This window comes from Corvus brachyrhynchos, unplaced genomic scaffold (genome assembly GCF_000691975.1).
Source record: "Corvus brachyrhynchos isolate BGI_N302 unplaced genomic scaffold, ASM69197v1 scaffold705, whole genome shotgun sequence".
NCBI lineage: Eukaryota > Metazoa > Chordata > Aves > Passeriformes > Corvidae > Corvus > Corvus brachyrhynchos.
In genome coordinates this window covers 2,876,050-2,893,535 of record NW_008238346.1, presented here as the reverse complement: position 1 = coordinate 2,893,535, position 17,486 = coordinate 2,876,050, and the positions used below count along the sequence as shown (strand labels likewise).

The 17,486-nt window shown below is 37.6% G+C and overlaps 1 protein-coding gene across 1 annotated transcript in view; it reads right to left on the bottom strand.

The window, feature by feature from the left end:
- The window catches only part of NHLRC2 (NHL repeat containing 2), a 34,342-nt gene that overhangs the window by 14,038 nt on the left and 2,818 nt on the right, over positions 1-17,486 (bottom strand). The window contains exons 3-6 of the mRNA XM_008634442.2: positions 17,287-17,439; positions 13,193-13,648; positions 9,604-9,725; positions 8,377-8,506 (exon numbers count right to left, since the gene is read on the bottom strand). Coding sequence (XP_008632664.1) covers positions 8,377-8,506; positions 9,604-9,725; positions 13,193-13,648; positions 17,287-17,439 — 861 coding nt within the window. The remainder of the gene's footprint in view (positions 1-8,376; positions 8,507-9,603; positions 9,726-13,192; positions 13,649-17,286; positions 17,440-17,486) is intronic.

The following is a 17,486-nucleotide window of genomic DNA, read 5'->3' as shown; positions in this document are numbered from 1 at the left end:
CTCTTTTCTGCACCTCCGTGCGGCTCCATGTTTTTACATAAACTAGAGCACCAAAAATGAAAGTCAAACTTGCAAAGTACCTAAAAGCTTTTTCTTGATCAAAAAACGTTTGCAAAATAAGTTGCAAAGCACACATTTTATAAATTACCAGAAATGCTACCAAAGCTCCAACAATGCCAAAAACACTCCAGTATAAAAACCGAAAACAACACCTCCCCGTCCCAAAGTCTCACTTTTTGATTAGAGCTCATTTCTAAGAGATTTAAATTGAGAAAATAGGCTATGAAATCATTTCTCTACTTCCTATATAGTAACTGCTCAGCCTCAGAATTTTCTATTTCCATTATGCATATCTTGCACTTTCAGATGTTACTATTCTAAGTATTCCAGAATGAAAACTGTTAAAATCACTGGTCTATTCAGAAAGTGAGCTTTTTTATCTTGCTATGCTTTGCAATTCATTCTGAGTGATCTCAGAAAGTTTTGTTAATTATTTAATATTCACTTTATCCACCAATTAAATGAAAGAGTCAGACTTGAACTGAGCACTGTTGAAAAATCTGTTCTGTTCATCTATCCAATTCTCTAACACCACATACTGAAAACACCCCTGTAACAGCTAGATGTTGAAAAATTGAAAAGGCTTCTTACTCTAATTCTGCATACAGCAAGACTTATGAAATATGAGAAAAAAGTACCAATATTAAATTCAAATTTTAGTGACTATGGAAGATTGATAGAGAGAAGATCTCTTCTTCAACTAGAGAACAAGGCTGTAAAAATAAGTAAGAGCTCCATAACTGTCATAAATTTTAACACAAATATTTTCTACTGGATGGCCATTAGAACAAAGAGAATGGATGCAAGCATGGAAACAGCACACAGTCTTTGGGGAATTGTGGAAAATACGTCAGAGCTTTAATAAAAAAAAATTACCCAAACCCAGAAAATTAATGCTACACAGCTAAGGTATTCTATCACACAATGGTCCTCACAATGGTTTAATGTTTTATGTTCTGAAAAAAGAGGCAGAAAAACTTTTTCTTTCATGACAGAACAGTTTAAGGACATCACTATTGTTATTCCCGTACATTTCTTGCAGGAGAAGGGGGCCAGGGAGAGCCAGAATGCTGAAATTATGGTAATGCCATTATTACAATAACTCCTTATCATGAATGGAAAGAATTTATTTCTAAAGAATTTATTATAAAACAACATAAGAGAACAAAGCAATTCTCTTACATTTATTCAATTAAGCACCACATTCCAACCCATCTTGAGCTGTTTTAAAAATGCAGTGTAGTTTCTCCTTATTAGGGTATGTGCTTTCTTATCTGTAGTGTGCCTGTATCCAAGCGAGGTATGGCTTGCAAATGGGATACACTTGTGTTATAAACATTCACTAATAGTGAACTACAGCTCTGAGTACACAAACATTCCCCAGTGTATGATGCCTCAGTTATTGTACAATGCTGGAGCTCCTGAATCTGCCTCTGCTAGACCTGTGTGTTAAAAATTCACAGTCCTGTCTGTTCACAGGCACATCTTCAAACAGTCACTAACACTGCTGACCATTACTGGTGAGTCAACCTGAATGCACAGAAATTACTTTGTTTGGCACCAATCAAGAGTAGTATCTGTTTGAAGGGATTCCATTCCCAGGACTATCCACACTTCCAGCTTTCCCTGTCTGGGACTGCATGCTTCCAGCCTGGGAATAAAAAGCCTGGGAATCAAAGTTATATTTTGTGGCTGGCATCACTGACATTTTCTAAATAGACTGAAGTCTGAAAATATTATTCCTGTCTACTAATTTTATCTTTGAAGAAACAAAAAGAACCTAGGAAGAAGTCTGTTGGTACACTCATCCTCTGGAAATTCACAAGGAGCAAAAGGGGCTACACAACACACCCTGCAGTCCACAGATAGGCATGAGCACAGTGAATGCATGTCTCACCTGCTCTTCAGTCAGTGGAAGTTCAGAAAATTAAATGCAAATCTGACAGAAGAATAGAGAACCAGTGTTCTTCAGTGAGACACACACAGCAAAGCTCCAAAGGAATACTTTAGCAGTGAAGTCTGGACTTTTTAAAGTACACATCATCCTTTTTGGATGACTAAAAATCAGTGTTCTTTTCTTTCTGTGCTACCTGGCACTCTTTCACACAGTGTTGCATCATGCAAACAGCACAACCCTTTATGAAACAAAATGCTTCTGAAATTTTCCTCCTTAGTTAACATACCTTCCCTCTCATTAAGGGAAATCCTTGGACTTAGATACCAAGGGGTGTCTTACAGTGGGAGATAACAGAGAGCTAAAAATGATGACTGTAAGGAAGTACTTTTTATTTCTTTCCCAAGTTTTCTAACTCAGGCCTTCTAACTGTAATAGCAGTAAATATTTCCAAAAAATCCCAAGCAGAAGAGATAGCATTTGCAAACATAAAAGAACTAATTTGGATTATTTAGTGTTGGGATACATCGCTATAACTACAGAAGGAGCTAAGTCTGGGTATGTGTTTTACTCATTCCTAATTAAGCACAGCAAACACACACACTTGAGGGTACTTCAGCACCACAGTCTCCCTTGACTTCCAACACCTGCATTCCATATTCAAAAGCACATTCAGCCTCAAATAGTTACAGTTAAAAAAGTGTCTCCTTCTGACCCCAGCATGCCTGACAAAGCCTCTCTAACACTTGTGTGTTTTCAGCAGTTTTGCATCTGAAATTAAGAATTGATACACCAACTAGTCTTTAGAAATCTGATGTTTAATTTAAGCTTCTTTATCATGAACATAGATTTAATTCACAGAATGAGACTATAGACTGTGGAACCATCACTATAGAGAATGAGAACCATCACTCCAGGTACAAACACGACACTTTTTTTACAGAAGGCAGTTTCAAGTCAAGGACTTCAAAAAGATTCTAAATTTGACAGCTGCTAGGATGTCAACCCTGCTAATCCAAATGCTTCTTTTCTACTGCAGAAAGTAATCATTGTCATTATGCATTTCCTCAAGACATAGAGAAGTCCAACTTAGAAAAGCAGTCTGTCAAACTCAATTGAGTAAGATTACTGTTGAATATTCAGTCACTACACTCCCATTATATCCTTACATCAAGACTTCAGTCTTTGAATGTCACAGGCATGTTTATACTAAAATACTGACATAAGTCCCTCATTTCTTGACCTGTTTCTATAATGAACATGTGAAATACTAATAAGTTTTGTTACTACTACTATTCAGCAATACTTATAAACCCAAAGCAAGACGGGGTAATGTCCTGCTTCACTGCACTCCTGCCCTGTAACTACTTAATTTTCTATTTCTCAAAAGGCTTTTTCACCTAAAGCAGTTCTTACACAGGAATAAAACCTTATTATATATCTTTCACTTTACTTCACCCCTCTCTTTAATGAAGTTACTTCTTCTTTGAAATTCCAAGAATCTAAAATAAAAAATAATTGCTATTTACAAGTAATTTAGGATCCAGCTCAACAAGGAAAGACAGACAATGTAGTTTTTTGTCAGTGATGTCTCTTAACATGATTTTCTGTGGAACTAAATTTGTATAAGGGCAAAGCCAAATGGGGTATCTTTAAGCTTGTACTTTGCATAGGAAACTGCTAAAGAGATGAGCAGGCCTTTTGCATTCCAAATAAATCCACATTGCTACATCATGCAGTCATGTCATATATGCATGTATCTTTGGAAGAATTCAAGCTTTGATTTGTCCAGAAAAATGGTTCCAAATTAATGCCTGATGATAGCAAAAGCAGCTCTTTCATTTTCAGCTATAACCCAGGAAAATTCCTTTCACAGGACAGTGACGGCCAGAGCCTCAATGACAGAATGAGACCAGACTAGGAGGAAAAAGGGTGACACGTAGAAGAAAGCATCTCCTCAAGATAAGACAGTTCAGACATAAACACCTCATGTATAATCTGAGCTCAAGCAGGAAGTGCTAATTGCTTACTGGTTAAGTGATTTTTAAAATTTTTTTTACATTAGGAAAGAATCACCATGAGTAATACAGGAAAAAAAAAAGTGTTTGCTGTGGAATGCAGTGGTACCAAATAACCCTCTAGCAGAAACACAGAGAAGGATGAAAAATATCTTACATACTTTTGCCTTTTAAGGGCTATAAAAATTGCACCAGTATGGTAAGGTACTGTACTTTCATTTAAATCAGATCTACATAATACTTAAATTAGGTAAAAATTTCCAACAAGTTTACTGAAAGCATGGTCAATACTGTACTTGGGACTTTCTATAAATAGATTACAATCATGCAGTTTAAAACCAGATTTTGGAATGTGAAACACATGGTTATGTCACCAAGCACAGGTCATTGTCCTGCTCCTTCCAGCTAGAATGCAGCTATCAAGAACATTTCACGCTCAAATCAACTGTGCATTAAAGTATCACTTGCTTTCAACACCCACTAAATAAAAATAGAAGGGCACAACAGAGAAAGCTAAAAAAGCACACAGTAATTTTGTAACGTATTTTTAAGCCTCTGTCCCTTCCCTTCTATTTCCCACACAATCTATATCAATGCAAATTTCAGCACCAACCTCAGCAAAGCCAGAATTTAAGCCATGGAGTTCATTCAAGAATTTTCAGAACACAAGCTCAGTGGCCACAGCCAAAGAAATAAAAAAGATCACAAGGAAGAATACTCCGTCTGAATCCTACCATATGTTTTGTCTCCATTAGCTCCCCTGCCTCAAAGGAAGACATTTGTGCCAAATTTCATTTAAATGGTGTTTCACACTCACTTAATCTCTGTCTCAGACTTTGGCATCTGTATAGAACAGGGCAACAAAAGTCTACTTATGAAAATACTATGTGGATACTTAAAAGAATGCTACATACTATCAGTTCTGAATATTAGCTTATCCATGTCCTCAAACTTTTTCTCAGTATTTTCCATTTCTCAACCACCTATATATTAAGGTTTTAAACAAAAAATTAATTCTTTCAATTGATCAATATATACTCTAAACTCTATGTAGGAGTGAACTCAAGAAATGTCAATGATAGAGGAAAAAACTTTCTCTCAAGAGGCAATCTTTCCTCTTTGAGACTTTGAAAAAGGTCAGAATAAGCTTTTTAATAACCTGCTTAAACATTTAAACTTCCTTTTTCTGCTTAAACATTTAAACTTCCTTTTTCTCCCTTTCATGTTCTGACTAGTATGGCTTTGGACACTAAAACGAAACTTCCAGAAATAGCACTTGTTTAAAAATTATAAAATCCATATTTAAAAAAACAACTAAAAATCTATCTTCTGAAACTGCACAGAGTTTGTGCTACATAGATCTAAAGAAGATGGGAAAGTGTGGTGTTAGCTACCACATGACACACCAGTTAACACAAAACTCAAACTTTCAAAATTTGCAATAATGAACCTACGTTGTTGAAGTACGTTACCTCCTGCAACTTGCACAGAGAGATACAAGCATATGTAAAACAAGGACACTGCTGTGTGAATGCAAACAAAAGTAATTTTTGAAACTCTCATAAATTACCTCACCCATCCAAATGCCTAAAGACACTGGCACGTGAGTTTTAAAATTCTGACAACAGGGTATGAACTTGTAGGACAGCACTCTGAGAAGCACGAGTGCACTCTATGTTATACTGCAGAGGAACAGAAGATCCCACTACGCTCAAGCAAGTTGCAGCTTAGCAACTTGCAACTCAACAATACAACCTTGGCAAACTCTGCTGCATTGCTGGCAAACTATTTTGATGTCTGGTAGCAAACTAAAAAGTCACTGCAGCTTATGACAGCAAAAAATACTTGTTAGACTTGCACTGCAGTCCTGGTTCCTCATGCTCTAGGACAGATTCCTGTTCACATTCCACTCAATATAACTGCTCATTTTTACAACTCTCTCTGGTTATTATAATTCTCTAAAGAATTTTAGAATTTACTGCTATTACAGTAATGTATATTTTCCCCCATTTTATCTATTAGGCTTATTACCCTCTCAAAAAAAAAAAAAAGAATTCAAATTGATTTAATCTCTGCTTAACTGACAGCTTATATTATATTTTGTAGCAATCTAAACAGGCAACTGACTAGTAGGTTCTAATTGAATATGAAAAAAATCGGCACCGGTCTGAACAAAGTGCATTCAGAAGATCTGATTTCTATGCAAATGCTTATTAAAATTCAGCAGTCAATGCTGAGCAGTACAGATGACTAATCCTCCACAGGTGACTAACTCAGTAAATACTATGTTCATGTTGATAAAAATTATCATATCAATTAACATTTAACAAGCAGAGCTCTCAAAACTAAAAAAAATCATCATATTTAACTACTGACAGAAGCATAAAAAAGCATCATAAAAAATTAAAATTATAGGATACTTTGAATAGCTCTGTCAACCAGCTCAAGTTTCTGAAGTACTAATCAGTTATTAGTCTCCTCTTTGCTGATCTGTGAAACAGCTCTGCAATAACATCCCACAGGGATCAGCTTTCTGGTTCAAGATCTCTTGAAAACTACACCATCTAGCCACACAAGTCTCCCAGTTCACAAAAGGAAAAGCAGATTGTACAAAATTCAGTAGAAGTCATGCCTGCATTAGTAGCAGCCCACATCCAGCGAGATTCTCTTCCAGGTGTTCCTCCTTGATCTTCCAAGTAGGATTCCATATGCTTACCACAGATTGTAAGGGTTGCTGACCAGACCTTTGAGAAAAGGCTTTTTTTTTTTTTTTTTACAAGACATGTTAATAGAACTGTTAAATCTGAAAACATATCCCAGTTGCTTCCCCAAGTACTCAAGGCTGCTGGTGGTACTCTGTATATACTGACAATGTCTTTGTACCAGAAGATTCTACACTGTCAGCATTTCTGAATCAGCCTCAATGACCTGTTGGACCAAGGCCAGAGGAGGCCACAAGGATGAGCCGAGAGCTGGAGCAGCAGCTCTGTTACAGAGACAGGCTGAGAGAGTTGGAGTTGTTCAGCCTGGAGAAGACTCTGGGGAGCCCTTAGAGCAGTACCTAAAGGGGTTAAAAAAGAACTGGAGAGGGATTTTTGATAAGGGCATGCAGTGGTAGGACAAGGGGGAATGGCTTCAAACTGACAGAGGGCAAATTTACATTAGAAATTAGGAAGAAATTCTTGACTGTGAGGATGGTGAGGAACTGGGACAGGTTGCCCAGAAAAGCTGCGGATGCCCCGTCCCTGGAATTGTTCAAGACCAGGCTGGATGAGGCTTTGAGCAACCTGGACTAGTGGAAGATTTCCCTGCCCATGGCAGGAAGGTTGGAAAAATGGTCTTTAAAGTCTCCTCCAACCCAAACCATTCTGTGATTCTACGTTCCCTTACACTTGAGCGTGTTTTCCTCCCTCATAACTGACACAAGATTTTAACAAATGCTTCCACATCAGTAAAATATTATAATTTACTAAACTTGCAAAGCACCTCTAATTTCAAGATATTAGAGGTAAATCATGCTACTTCCCCACCCTGTTCATCTGCAGATTAAAGAAATCCCAATATTGGAAGTCAATTTTTCATGTCTGAAATACCAACCTATGGGTTTTATGTCACATCAAAGCATTGTTCTGTCATGGTTAATAAATTGGCATGTGCAACCTCTAAATTACAATGAAACAGAAACATGAGAAAATTGTGTTTCAACTCACAGTCAGTAACAGCTGAAAACGTGGCAGTTTTAAGATGCCAGGCTCAGGTGTGTGTTCAAAGTGAACTGGGAAAGAAAGCTACTTAAGTCCTCAGAAGGTGATCCTTGTATCCTATTATGCAAAGATTTATTTCACCTCCTGACACTTGCAAGGTTTGTGCTGAGGTATTCCTCTCCTATCTGACTGACTCTATTGTCATCTTGAGGCTAAGGATTTTATGTCACCTAAACAGGAATAAACAAAGGTCCCCAAATAAAATTATTTTTATTTCCTAAACTCAAATATTTACAAGTGGTCAGACACATCTGTATAGTCAAAGAAAGGAACTTCTAGACAATGCTCACTTCCTGTAAAATCTACCTGTTGATCTACTAAAAAAAAAAAAAATTTACCCTCAGATCTACTGATCCTGGCTTAAAGCACTGGCCTAAAAAAAGCAATCATGATTTCCTTCTGTGTTTGGATGCAGTAACTACAGAACTTTATGCAAAAGAATTTTTCTTCCATCAAGTAACATTTCGTGATCCAAAGCAGAACTGCAGTTACCATTTGCAATTGAAATTATTGTGTTTTGGACTCAGTTTTATATTACATCTTTACCTTTTCTATCTCAGATTAATACCAAAACAGTAAAAAATTTAGCCAACAGTCACACGTGTAAATATGAGATGTTAAAGCTCAACTGATACAGTACTTGAATTTCCAAAGACCACATCCCACGGAGAGCTGATAGGCTGTTCTTCTCCTTTTGCTCCTCCTTCCTTATCAACACCTTGTACCCCAATGCCTGCTACAGTGGTCACCATCTGCGACTCCAGGTCAATCTGTGTGAAGGAAAATGACACATTAAATGAATGTATGAAATTCACTTGACTGAAGTTACAGATAATTTGAGCTAGGTGTCAAAACCAGAGAAATCCTAACAAATATCAGGCATTTGTTTATGTAAGAAAACAATTAATTTTACCACAGTGCTTGTTGATGGACAGGGAGTATGGGGGTGGGGAAGCAGCAGGCAGCATGAAAACAATGTACCTGGAACTCTATTCCACGTGCAACAAAAATTAACACTGCTCTGCCAGCATTTGCTCAATGGCTGTACAAGAAAGCATCACAAATTTCTGGATAAATACTTAGATAAACAGATGTGGATGTTTTATTTTAAAGTTATATACGAATATGACATAAAAACTCAGATACTGTAACAGTATTTCCCATCGCCACATAAAATAATCTGTACAAAGGCACCTCAGATGGATTAAGGGTGCACCTCCTCTGATCAGAAATGGGATACTGGTGAGGACCTGAGTCCGAGATCTTCTGAGATGCACGGAGTACTTTAGATAACAAAGCAATATTATATTCCATCACCAAACTTAACTTCTGATTATCCTAAATTTGACCTAACCTAATGTAAGATCCAATTCCTACATGCTAAAACGTTGCAAGTTCTTAATCAGAGAGAACACACATGCAGCCAGTTCTGATATCAGGGCAGTTACCTGTGTTTTAGAAACCCAAACAGCCAACGGAAGTTTGGATATTCACTGCACCACAGCAGTACAATAACTTTAGATAAGAATCTGATACTACTGGAAGTGAAACAAAACCAGTTTTTGCTTCCAGGACTAAGAATAGATGTTTCTCAAAACAGGAAAGTAAGAGTGACTAGGAAAAAAAACCAAACCAAAACCAAAACCCTGTTATGCTATAATAAGTAGCCAACCTCATCTCCATTAGCAAGGAAACACAAAAGTATACGTTCAAAAACCCTGCTCAACAGCGTTTCTTTATAAGATAGTGGACCATATCTCCTTTCTGATGTTATTTGGAGAGTAATTCGTGTGGTGTAAACTTTCACCTGTGTAAGTAGAATAAAGTGTAATAGATTAAACTTTGAATTTCCTTATGGAAAATTTACCTTTCTAATTAGGTGATTTTCTGTATCAGCTACATAAATAATATTATTTTTTATAGCGATCCCTTGTGGTGAGTTGAAAGCTGCCTCTGAAAATCCTCCATCTCTCCTTCCACTGTTTGGACCTGTAAATAAAACACAGCAAACTCAAAAGTAATTTTTGAAAAAAGTCACCTTAAAAATAAAGTGCATACATTTAAACCTCTAGGATAATTACATATTCCAAGAGCTGCTTTCACAGCACCTTGTACATTTTACACTATTACTATTTGGAGTAGTCTCATTTTAGCCTCTGTGCTACGTAATAAAAACAGCCTGGTGCTATTAACTTCGTAACTCATTCTGCAAAAGTTCTCTGCTTAAGCTCATATTTTAAAGAGAAGTCTTAATAGGGTTCTGAAATGTTCTAGAGGAGTCCTAATAGGGTTCTAAATTGCACTAAAGGACAACAGCAACAATGGAAAACAAAAATAAAAAACTACAGCTTTTTTTTTAGTCTTGACTACATCAAAGCAAGCCAGGAAGAAAAAAAAGTCCAAAGCACAACTCCATTTCATTGGTCTAGATTTTGTTGTAATCACAAATGAAACCAGTATTTGATTAGCAACATTTTCTCATTAAGAACACTAATTAGGAAAAAGGTGATAAGGAACTAATTACACAAAAGAACAGTAAGAATGATGGAGTGACAGACTTCTGCATAGAACAGTCAGGAAATAGAAAGGAACATAACAGTGTGAAGGTAAGCACCGTATTTCAGAGGAGGTAGCATTTAAAGTGCATTAGCAGGATGTGTCAGCAGAAGACATTTAGGTATGAGTTATGTGTGTACCATGATTTATGATGCAAATAACAATTTCAACCTTTGTGCATGCCCACATTTATTACTGCATTATCAATTTCATTACATTATTTTCTGCCCACTGAATCATTTAACTGAGTCACTGAAATACACAAACTTTTACAACCTCCAGTCAGAAATCAATTTAGACCTTGTCAGACACAAAGGACTGAAGTACTGGTGTGTCAGATTCCAGTAGTTCCCCTGTGAGTGAGAGGGTGCACATCCCCACGGAAGGGATTAGCACACCATGCCACAGGAAGGAGGGTGCCAGTTTGGAGCTTAGGACACTCCTTCTGAATTCCTGTTTAATGACTGTCCCAGAACACTAAAGGGTAACTCATAGCCGGAAAATTCATCTCACATATCAAGCAGAAACCAAATTCTCTCATTTTTGTCATGAGAAATTCTCTTTGCACATCCTACTGGAGAAAGGTATTTAGACTAATGCCTTAATGATAAATCAGATTAACTTGAATAAATAGCCTGTCTAGGCAATGCAGTGTTACTTCAAATAGCAAATAGAATTTTTCTTCCCTTCCTTAAGCAGCAGAGTCACTGGTATTCTTATGAGATTTGTAGGATCCTGCCCTGGGGCAGGCATTAGTCAATTCCAGACTAAGTAATACAGGACACATCAGCACACAGGTCCTGATTCTGAGACATAAACAAACCATTGTTTTCAATAATTTGAGGATACAACCACTTCTTAAATTTGTCTATTACGGTTGTCCTAACAGTTACTGTGGTGGTGCAAGTGGCTGCAGCCACCCTGACCCCTGAGGGTAAAACCAAGACCAACTTACAGTCGTCAGGCACCGAGGTTCAACAACTCACTCTGCAGTTAGGATGAGAACCCATAACCCCCCCAGTTCTGTGATCTACATGTTCCTATATGATTGGTTCATGTTTTCCACTCCCTATTTTATATATTAATTATATATATTAATCTTATATATTAATTATATGTTAATATTAATTTCCCTTAGTTAATATGCATAAGTTCCGAAGCGTCTGTGTTAATCGACACCCCATTGGTTCCTTCCCTAAGTCCCTCCTCTGTGTTAATCCCATTGGCTCCCTCACTGTACACCCCGCCTCCCTTGCCCCATCCCATTGCCTGTATCCCTTATCCCCGCCTTTCCCCTCCCCATTATAAAACCCCTGGACACCCTCAGATTTTCGGCTCTTCGTCCGTGTCCCATCACCTGAATAAATCTCTGCGTGGAACCTATACGAGGAGTCCCCTCCCTTCTTCCTTGTCTCTGCCTGTGTGTCCTCCAAGCAGCCCAGGAGTAGCTCCATCGGGTGAGGAGCTCACTCTCTGAACCCCTTCTGTGTTCAGTGCCACCTTGTACAGGGCAGTGCAGCTAGACCTCCGGGCTCCTTCTCTTCTGGCTAGCATGCAACCCATCAGGTTATGTACTCGGTGGACTAAGATGTAACTTTGACCATTTTAATAGGTTTTAAAAAAACCCCAACGCTGAATGTTTCATTTGTGAAACAGTAAAGCATACAAAGAGTGTGCAAATTGTCTTCATTTGCATTGTAAAGCAGATTGTTACTTCACAGAATCAACTATGGATGTTCGTTTTCTAAAGCTGAAATGTTACTAATACAACATTGTAATAAATGTAATGAAATTTAAAATACTTTTACTATTTTCATAACTTGTTCATACATTATTATCTCAGTTTTGATGAGAACACAGGTCTTTTTACACACACTAAGGCAACTACATTTTCAGGTGCCTGTGTTCTTACTGGAATGCCACTGTTCTTAGTAATTCTCCTCTGCTTTTGAAACCAGAGGAGATCCTATACAGGAATGCTCTTCCACTGAAAAAACTCAATAACCAAACAAAAAAAACAACACGAAAAACCTTTCCTCACAACAACACCACAACAATTCAACATTCACTTCTATTGGAAAAGGAGGCATTACAGTCTCTTGTCTTTTCCCTACCTTGCTCCTTGATGTAGATGTACATCCTTTATATCTAAAACCATTTGCAACTCCTTCAGAGGAATACAAAATGCATTTTTATAATTCATATTGGACAGCACATGAAAATATGAACTTTAGTCAATGAAGCAATGAAAAACAATTAGGCATCTCCATCAACTGCATTAATGGTCTCTCACATCATGGTCTTACACCCTATTCCCCCAAATCCAGTAAAAACAATTTTAGCAGAAAACAGAACTCTGGCAATGCTTACAAACTGCCAGGTCCTCTATGGTGATCTGTTTACTCACTGCTTTTCTTATCCCACATTGTTCCCCACTGCCTTCCCCTGCCCCTAGTCCAGGCCAATCCCTCAGGTTCTCCCTATTGGTTCCTGTACCCCAACCCCGCCCATGTACCGCCCCTGGGCCCCTGAGAAAATCCCCCTGCTCCTTGACCAGGAGGTCTCTCTCGGGCACTCTGCCTCTGGGAGCCAGTGAACCAACATGAAACAACAAAGATTCCCACTGGAGAGACCCTTCTTGCCTCCTTTGCCATCACTGTGTTGTAGAGCTCAGCTGGCCAGAGCAGAAGCTCAGGGCTGTCCAAAAAGGAATACGGGAGGACAGAAAGGCTGCCCTGCCCTAAGCAGCCCAGCTGTGCTCTCCAGGAAAGCTGCAGCTTGCTAAACCAAACCTAGCACTGCAACAGTCCTCTAAGAAAAGAGTCAGCCCAGGAGGCACAGCAAACATACCTTACTCAGGAACTGAAATTGCTATAATAAACTTACATATATATCCTTACCTCCAATAGTGTGTAGAATTTGTCCATTTTTACGAGTAACCAAAATCCTGTGATGTCCAGTGTCTGCTATGACCAACCTTTCTCCTGAATCATCTACAGTCACTTTGCCAGGAAACAGCAGAGGAGAAGGTGGAAGGGAGTCTCTGTACAGCTTTATTCCAATGTTGTTTTCTTTGATTTGTCCTCTTTCCTTGTAGAATTTCAGTGTTATAGAAGTAAATAAAAACAATTTCTCTCTGTGTCCCTCTCCAACAAGAGAAAACAGCATATTTCCACGAGGCCCAAGAATGACCAGAGTTGGCCAGCAGGACACTTCTAGCTCATGCCACAGTGTTGCATCTGCATCATTTACTACAGGGTGGACAATGTTGTATCTCAGAATGGCAGTTTTAATGTTATCCAGAACTTTTTCATTTGGGAATTTTGCTGAATGAACACCAACAATAACAAGACCATCTGCAAAGAAAAATGAAGTTGTGCATTGAAACGTATTTGAATAATAAAAAAAAAATTAAGGAAAAACGAACCATGGTTATGTCATAATGTGACTGACTGCTTCCCAGAATGAGAGAGGATTTGAACAAACAGAGAGCAATTACATCTCATTAGGAATATAGATAGCTATATATAGAAAATACTGACACTCAGAAATAACACTCAGGTAAAATTACCAAGTTTTAGGACCATTACTTCCCCAGCTGGTTGACACAAACTCTTCTTAGTTCCTGAACCTCTACATACTAAGCTAGAAATACTTTCAAAATAGTTGTGGGTAAGTTGTAGCTGTTCAACTGATACTTCGGGGTTTTTTAAAGGTACTTAGGAGAGACACCTCTTTGCCTTCTGATTTCTATATACAACTATGGTGTTTTAGACAGTCAACCAGAAACCACAAAGCTAACACCAAAGTGTGGAATTCTAGCATCACCTGGACATATCTTCCTCTAGATAAACAGTAAAACATATAATGCATAGGCCTCTGAAATCAATACAGTATTCTCTATTTCGAATAAAATGGCAGCACTGACAAGTATGACAAAATGACAACACTTGTTATAAACAAGGCAAGCTTGAATACAACAATTTCACAATTAAAAAATTAAAAAGTCACTATAACTGATACGGTCTTATCAACTCTACTGGAGCAGAATGCTGCAGTATCAGACAGCTGAAGTTATAGTATCATTAACTGTTGAAATCCAAGCAGCAGGTCACACATTTTATCTATAAAGGGATCAAAACCAGCACTTACATTTGTCCTTCAAAAACATCATTAAAGCTAGAAAGACAATTCTATAGTGAACACCTGAACAGCATAACTAAGGTACAACATCCCCTCATGAGGAAAACTCCTGTGGAAATGATGGATGCTATGCTGAGAAATAACAATATGCACTCCCTTTGAAACACTTTGTTTGAAGGATTACAGCAGAGCACAACACTGGATTTATGCCAAGCTATTTCTGAATATTAAAAAGTACTTCCTCTTATAGAAGTAATTTCTGGACTGCTGATAACATGAACTGAATATGCACTGGGGTTTAAAATAACCTTCTGAATGCCACTTGAAATACAGAAATAGCACCACTGAAGATAGCAATGAGAGCATATCAGATAAAGATGCTGGGCGACATTCAATCCTATGGAAAACAGTCTTCATTCTGAAACAGGTCTCCTGAAGTTCCAGACAATAGAACTATGGCACATGTACTGGAATATTTATAATGATTTAGGATCACCCTAACATTACAGCCTCCTGTGTTTTAAACTTCTCCTGTCTGGTGATCACACAGCTGAAGTTTCAACATGCTCCGTGTAAGAAGGCATTTGAATCACATTAAAAAAAATCATCAGGGTGTGTATGTACACAGTACGTATGTACACAATGTACAGTCAATTATATCAGTATTGAGGTTTGTTCGTTCTTGTAACTAAGAAAAAATAGGCAATATACCTTCAAGTATTCAAACAAGAGATTAAAGATCCAAATGCATTATGAGACAGATGCTTTGCCCAAGCAAGATGTTTTGTTCTTCCAGCTTTTATCTTTCTCAAGCTTCTCAAGTCAACAACTCTCCCTTCACCTTTCTCGTAGTGATTAGTAAATCTCGTTTGCCTTAGGTGAAGAAGATGTACACTGATATAAGACCATGTACTGAAATAGTTTTCTACGGCTTAAAAACCCACAACCCTTACTGCCTTGGTATATTTATACATATTACTGTAATATGAAGATTTAGACACTTAGCACAGCAAAGAGAGATTCAATAATCCTGAAGGGCTGAAAATCAAAACATGAAAACAGCAGAAAAGAACCAAAAGGGAGATCTATAGTGAAAAAAACCCCAACTATTTTTCTTTTTGTTTGAACTATCAAGCACCTTAATCTCTTCCTGAATGCAGCTGCTATCCTCTGCTTCCTAACGGATTAAATTTAAGATTAATGTTCCATAAACTTGCTCTTCTTCCCTTTTACCTCCAGTTTCACCCCAAGCATATTTTTTCTCACTCTGGTTCCTGCAGAAACAGGATAGCTGAAATCCAAAGAAAACTTACAAGGGTAGTTCAAATACAAAAATCATTTATCACCCATCAGCAAAATGCTTTCCTCAAGTACTAACTGCTGTGACAGGAAGTTTAACTCAAGTCAAAGGAAAAAATAGGTCTCCAGGTGGACCTTTACTTCAGAGTGCTGAAGCCTCTTCTACACCAGTATAGAGATGTTCAAACACTTCTAGGAGAAAGCGTGTGTGGAGAGGTTGTTAAAATGAATATTTTGTTATCAGCTGATTTAACACCTTAGCCTTAAAAAACAGATTAAGGATATGACAGCTATATTAATGCACTCACAGTGTACTATAAAATAGTTATAATTTAAATATATTATTCATTTTATGATCAATATAATCTTCCTAAATCTCTATCTAGACCTTCTTCCCAACGTGCCTGATACCCACAACAGTCCACTTATCACTTGCCATTCACCTTCCTCTTAAAACTGACTCACCCCCCAAAAAAAAACCATGAAGGTTTTTCCTTATCAGACAAAGTTCCTAATATTTGAAACATTACACTGCATCTCAAATTTCTCCAAAGTAAACATCTAAGCTTTCCAAGGTAGAAAAATTAGTTTGAATCTTCTGTGAAGTGCTATGGAAACCCATCTAAAGCACTGTGTAAATTTCAAATAAATTGCAATTTCTTTTTGTAGTGAAAAGGCTAACACATGAAAATAAACACTGACAAAATTAAAACCAATCAGAAACAGCAATGGAGAATCAGACAAACATTATAATGTTATTTACTACATATATAGTGTATTTAATACAATATTTTTAGGACTGAAAGTAACACTGTTCTTCATCTCACTGTTCAGCCTATTAAAATATCCCACATAAGTGAGTAGCTGACACACTCTGTGTAAGACTACAGGTTATCTCTGACAAGCCATCATGATAACAAGACACTGCATTCTAAATAGAAATTACCCTACATTTTTATTCAGTCGGAGTGAGAGACAGATCTCATTTCAGACGTGACTTTAAAGACCATAATTCCCTCTCCAGAATACAGGGCTATTAATGGTATACAACACGATGCCAATACCAAAACAATTCTACATCAAGCTTAGATATTTTGTTATTTCAGTTCCAGTGGGAAAAAAAAGTAATCTATATCTTATTCTACCATCTATCTACATCTACTCTACCACCTCTACTATATTCTTCTTAGAGCTGGATCCTCAGTCAAGTGTAGAGAGTTACCTACTTATGTTAACTTTGAGCCTGTATCTCACATTCTTCAGTAGCTTTTTGAAAGTTGCCTTATTTATAGAGATATCAGATTTGGGCTTTAAGCATATATCCTGTTTGTCTAATTACATAGACACAACAGATACTTTATTTAACCCCCTTCAAAAATGTGATGGAAGTACACACAGTCACCTTTCTTAGGCTACTTAAAAGATTAGAAGACATTTTTAGACACCCCTGAAATATTGCCAGCAGTTTAGTAACCAGCAACAAAGTGACTCAGCTACTCAGCCTGCAACAGTGCCAGGAAATTCTATTCCAAGAGAGCCAAAGCACTTTTACCTTTATCAGAGTACTGGTGCTCTAAGGCGTGGAGGTCAGGCAGCAGGTGCAAGCAATTGATGCAGCAGTAAGTGAAGAAATCCAACACCACAACTTTTCCAGAAAGGTCTTTGTGAAGAGAAATAGGACCTTCAGTGTTTAACCACTGTAGATCTGGAATTCAGAGAACAGTGATAGCCAGTTAAGGGAAGGGGAGGGAC